The sequence below is a fragment of the Rattus norvegicus genome, chromosome 1 (genome assembly GCF_021556685.1).
Source record: "Rattus norvegicus strain SHRSP/BbbUtx chromosome 1, alternate assembly SHRSP_T2T, whole genome shotgun sequence".
NCBI classification, from domain to species: Eukaryota; Metazoa; Chordata; class Mammalia; order Rodentia; family Muridae; genus Rattus; species Rattus norvegicus.
The window spans coordinates 258,219,001-258,225,000 of NC_141534.1; the positions used below are offsets into that span (position 1 = coordinate 258,219,001).

Genomic DNA, 6,000 nt, shown 5'->3' on the forward strand with positions numbered 1-6,000 from the left:
CTCTCCTTCCATTGTGTGGGTCATGGGGATCCAACTCCTAGTGTCAGGCTTGGTAGCTGCTGCCCTACCTGATAAGCCATTCCCCAATCCCACTCCGGGTGTTTTGTCTTTTTTCAAATATGTATGTATGTACGTATGTACGTGTGTGTGTGTGTGTGTGTGTGTGTTTTTCAAGATGGGGAGATTCACTGTATAGCCCTGGTTGTCCTGTAGCTCACTTTGTAGACCAGGATGACTTTGAACACACAGAAATCCCTCTGCCTCTGTCTTTGGAGTGCTGGGATTTAAAGCATGAGCCACCACAGACAGGTGATTGTCATATGCATGTGAGTGTTTGATCTACACGTGTGTATGTGCACCACATATTGTGTGTCTCTTGTGCCTTTGGAGCCTAGATTCGAATAAAAGATTACAGGAGGTTATAAGCCAGGCAACATGGGTTCTGAGAACTGAACCCCGAACTTCTGGAGGAGCAGAGAAAGCTATGCTCTATGGAGCCAGCTCTCCGGTCCATAAGTTTTTACTTCCTTTTCTTTTTCTTCCTTTCTTTCTTTTCTTTCTTTCTTTCTTTTAAAGATTTATTTATTTTTATGTATATGAGTACACTGTAGCTGTCTTCACACACCAGAAGAGGGCATGGGATCCCATTACAGATGGTTGTGAGCCACCATGTGGTTGCTGGGAATTGAACTCAGGACCTCTGGAAGAGCAGTCAGTGCTCTTAACTGCTGAGTCATCTCTCCAGCCCTCCCCGCTCTGTCCTCTGTCTCTGTCTGTCTGTTTCTCTCTGTCCTCTGTCTCTGTCTGTCTGTCTGTTTCTCTCTGTCCTCTGTCTCTGTCTGTCTGTCTGTTTCTCTCTGTCCTCTGTCTCTGTCTGTCTGTCTGTTTCTCTCTGTCCTCTGTCTCTGTCTGTCTGTTTCTCTCTGTCCTCTGTCTCTGTCTGTCTGTTTCTCTCTGTCCTCTGTCTCTGTCTGTCTGTCTGTTTCTCTCTGTCCTCTGTCTCTGTCTGTCTGTCTGTTTCTCTCTGTCCTCTGTCTCTGTCTGTCTGTTGTCTGTTTCTCTCTGTCCTCTGTCTCTGTCTCTGTCTCTGTGTGTGTGTGTGTGTGTGTGTGTGTGTGTGGGTATGTGTGTGTGTGTGTGTGTTAAGAATTTTGGTTTCTTTAGAAACATATAACTTTGTTTTCATTTTAACCCCAGTGTGGGATATGGGGCTGCTCACCCATGTCCACAGCAGCTGACCCATGATTTGTCTCATACTCTGGCAGGGGTGTGACTTTTACTATCTAAAGACAGTTTACGTTTGGAATCCTGGGAGTCTTAAGAGAATACAAAAATGTGGGGTTGGGGATTTAACTCAGTGGTAGAGTGCTTGCCTAGCAAATGCAAGGCCCTGGGTTCAGGCCTCAGCTGGGGGCGGGGGGGGGGGTGCCAGAGCCCCGCCCCAGAGGCTGCTGCATGGCCAGATTGCTGGTTGGAGATATCCTGACTATCAAGATCAAACTGCTCCAAGGAATCGGACACTCTTTTTTTTTTTTTTTTTTTTTTTTTTTTTTTTTTTTTTTGGAGCTGGGGACTGAACCCAGGGCCTTGCGCTTGCTAAGCAAGCGCTCTACCACTGAGCTAAATCCCCAACCCCTCGGACACTCTTAATTAGTCTAAGGTGGATGCCTCCTTTCCCCCCTCTAACCTTCTCCTTTCCTACCTAGTGTTTGGGAGGTTGGAAGCGTGGAGAAGGTTGGTAGGAAAAATAACCCAATAAAGTAGGCAAAAGTCTGGTTACAGATATCTTTAAAAATTACTTTTTATTTGTGTGTGTGTGTGTGTGTGTGTGTGTGTGTGTGTGTGTGTGTGTGTGTGTGTGCAAATGTCCCATCCGAGGTGGGAAGAGCATTTGAGATTCCCTGGAACTGAAGTTAGAATTGATTGTGAGCCACTCTACACGGATACTAGAAATCCAGCTCAGGTTCTCTGCAAGAGCAACAACAATCTTAGCCGCTGAATTATCTCCTTTGTAGCCCAAGCTGGCCTGGAACTCCTTATGAGATCCTAGAGGGCACGGGACTTCAGTCTCCGCAGGAAGGAGCCTCCATACAGGGTTTCAGTATCTTCTTAGGCACTGGCGCCTCCTGGTGAGCATCTCTTGTCACTGCCAGCTTCACTCTTCAAATGTTCACGAGCTGGGATTTCTAGAGGCCAAGAGAAAAGAAGAAAGGATGCCAGGAGAAAATCAGGAAGCTGAATCATGGCGGGAGGAAAAGGCCTTGGGATCGAACTGGGAGGAAAATGAGCCTGAGCCACCGGGATTCTCTTCGGGATTGAAAGAGGGAAGGGAGTCGCCCAGAGCTGATTCCAAAGAGGAAAAGGTCGCATTGTGTATGAATTTAAAATACAAGAATGTCAGACTTTATTTCTTTTTTTTTTTTTTTTTTTTTTTGGTTCTTTTTTTCGGAGCTGGGGACCGAACCCAGGGCCTTGCGCTTCCTAGGTAAGCGCTCTACCACTGAGCTAAATCCCCAGCCCCCAGACTTTATTTCTTTTTTTTGGTTCTTTTTTTTTTTTTTTTTTTGGTTCTTTTTTTTTTTTTTCGGAGCTGGGGACCGAACCCAGGGCCTTGTGCTTCCTAGGTAAGCGCTCTACCACTGAGCTAAATCCCCAGCCCCCAGACTTTATTTCTAACGTGAATAACATAGTCTCATTTTTACACGCGAAGTGTAAAATAGAGGTGGACCTGCTTCTAAAAAAAAACGAACGAGGGGTTGGGGATTTAGCTCAGTGGTATAGCGCTTGCCTAGGAAGCACAAGGCCCTGGGTTCGGTCCCCAGCTCCGAAAAAAAAAAAAAAAGAACCAAAAAAAAAAAAAAAAAAACGAACGAACGAACAAACAAACAAACAAACAACAACAGTAACAAAACCTTTAGAGGTGGCAACACCATAAGGGGAATCCCAAAACTGAGGAAGTAGAGGCAGCAGGATCAGGAGGATTTCAAGATTGTCCTCAGTTACATAGCAAGGTCAGTCTGGGCTATGAGACTCCCATCTCAAAAGAAAATACGGAGGAGAAAAAGTCACCTCATCTTAGAGTTCCTGGACAGCCAGAGCTGTCACATAGAGAAACCCTGTTTCGGAATAGGGTTAATTAATTAAAATGAAATTAAAGTAGGTGTGATTTTGTGATTTTTCTATGCCAAAATTCAGGGACTCCCCAAGAATGGGGTTCACCATCACACTGAAACGTACATGAAGGGGATACAGTACAGTGGCTGAATATGTGCTTGGTGCAATACCACCAAAAAATAAAAAAAAAAAATTAAAAAGGTCACTGGGAAGCTTCTTGTAGATAGTTTGGGACTTTCATGCCATACAAACTTTCTGTACAAACTTTCAGAATGTGGTCTTGTTTAGAATAAGTCTCCTTGAAGAGGTGATTAAGGATCTCAAGGGGAGATTATCCTGGATTAAGATGAGCCTTAAATCCAATAATAGCCTTATAAACCCAAAGAGAAGGCTAGGCAGAGGACACTGCTGACACAGGCTAGCCTGGACTGATGGCTGGGACCCCAGCACGTGGGAGGCTGAGGACGGAAGGTTGTTGAGAGTTCCAGGCCACCTTAGACTATGTTATGAGTTATATACGAGCATATCCTGGGCTACAGTGTGAGATTCTATCTTAAAATGCAGGGGCTGGGGCTGGAGAGACAGCTCAGCACCTAAGAGCAATGGCTATTTTTCCAGAGGTCCTAAGTTCAAATTCCCAGCACCCAGATAGTGGCTCACAACCACCTACAATAGAATCCAATGCCCTCCTCTGTCATGCAGGCACCGGACAAATAAAGCACTCATAAATAAATAAATAAATAAATAAATAAATAAATAAATTTTAATTAATTTATTTTATTTATATGAACACACTGTTACTGTCCTCAGACACACTAGAAGAGGGCATGGGATCCCATTACAGATGGTTGTGAGCCACCATGTGGTTGCTGGGAATTGAACTCAGGACCTCTGGAAGAGCAGTCAGTGTTCCTAACCACCTCTCCAGCCCATAGATAAATATTTTAAAAGAAAAATTTAAAAACAAACACTCAAAAAAAACCAGGGGGCCTATGAGATGGGTCTGTGGGTAAAGTTAAATGCTTTCTAAGCCTGATGGGCACCTTGATCCCAGAACCCACGTGGTGAAAGAGACCTGACCTCATAAAGGGTTATCTTAGGGGTTGGAGAGATGGCTCAGAGGTTAAGAGCTCTTCCAAAGTTCCGGAGTTCAATTCTCAGCAACCATATGGTGGCTCACAACCATCTCTAATGGGATCTGATGCCCTCCCTCTTCTGCTGTGCAAGTGTGTGTGTGTGTGTGTGTGTGTGTGTGTGTGTGTGTATGTGTGTGTTGCACACTATTAATCCCAGTACTCAAGAGGCAGTGGTAGGAGATGTCTGAGTTTGTGAGCCGACTGGTCTACACAGTGAGTTCCAGGACAGCCAGGGCTGCACAGAAACATCCTCTTAAAAAAAACCCAAAAACAACATTTACTTTATATTAATTTTGAATTTTTTGTGTAGTTGTGTGTGTTTCCACGTGGGTGTGTACAGCAGTGTCTGCAGAGGGCAGAGGCATCAGATCTCCTGGAGCAGGAACAGTAGGTAATTGTGAGCTGTCTGCCTGGGTTCAGGGAACTAAACTCAGGTCCTCTAGAAGGGCAGTGAGTGTTGGAGACTTTTGTTTGTCTGTTTTGTTTTCAGACACAGTGTCGTCCCATATCTCTCTGACTGTCCTGGAACTCACTGTGCAGTCCAGTCTGACCTGGAACTCATAGAGAACCTCCTGCCTCTGTTTCCTGTCAAAGATGTGCAGTATCATGCCCGGCTTGTAGAATTCTTTCATCCAGGAAGAAACGGGGGCACAGAAGTTTAAGTTCAAAGGGAAGTTGACAAAGTAAATATAGCAGAATTATACAAAGAAAAGAAATAATGAAATATATTGTATGAAGAGGACCTCCCCTAAAGTCAATGCATATTTAAGAACTGATTATAAGAGATGCTCTTCCAGAGATCCAGACCTCAATTCGCAGCAACCACATGGTGGCTCACAACCATCTGTAACAGGATCCAATGCCCTCTTCTGGTGAGTCTGAAGACAGTGACAGTGTACTCACATACATTAAATAAATAAATAAATCTTTTTAAAAATTTGAATATTGGGGGGCTGGAGAGATGGCTCAGCGGTTAAGAGCACCAACTGCTCTTCCAGAGGTCATGAGTTCAATCCCCAGCAACCACATGGTGGCTCACAACCATCTGTAAAGAGACCCGATGCCCTCTTCTGGTGTATCTGAAGACAGCTACAGTGTACTTATATATAATAAATGAATAAATCTTAAAAAAATAAAATATTTAAAAAAATTTTGAATATTGTCAAAATTAACTGTGGGAAATTCCTTAAATCATCCACTTAGCAAATCCAACTGAGAGAGCTTTTCCTTCATCCAGAGACACTTCGATGATTAAATACTGGGTTTGGTGTTTACTTGACTTGCTTGTTGGGTTCCCGTTGTAAATAATGCTTGGTTTTGGTTTCTAGACAGGGGCTGGCCTGGAACTTTTCTATGTGAACCTAGCTGGTCTCAAGTTCACAGATACCCCTGCTTCTAACCCAAAGGGCTAGAAGGAAAGACGTGGTACACTATGCCCAGCATGAAGAATGCTTGAATCAATAACCGATGACATCATTGACTTTCTGTGGCTTAGAATAGATTTGTCTCTCACCGAGGACACACAGGTAACTTGTACTGGCCCCAGTTTAACCGTGCCAGTAAGAGGAATAAGAGAGTTCCATTGTAGCTCCTTTGTAGCCTGGGGAAATCCTGTCTTGAAAATCCGGAGACAGGGGGCTGGAGAGATGGCTCAGCAGTTAAGAGCACTGACTGCTCTTCCAGAGGTCCTGAGTTCAAATCCCAGCAACCACATGGTGGCTCATAGCCATCTGTAATGAGATCTGATGCC

At 44.3% G+C, this 6,000-nt stretch overlaps 1 protein-coding gene across 2 annotated transcripts in view; it reads right to left on the reverse strand.

Moving 5' to 3' along the window:
- Positions 1-1,776: 1,776 nt before the first annotated feature.
- Ldb1 (LIM domain binding 1) overlaps positions 1,777-6,000 on the reverse strand; it is a 26,241-nt gene continuing 22,017 nt past the window's right edge. For both annotated transcript variants that reach the window (NM_001438055.1, NM_001438054.1), the window contains 1 exon segment: positions 1,777-2,186. In NM_001438055.1, the coding sequence (NP_001424984.1) occupies positions 2,163-2,186 (24 nt within the window). In that variant the 3' untranslated portion in view covers positions 1,777-2,162.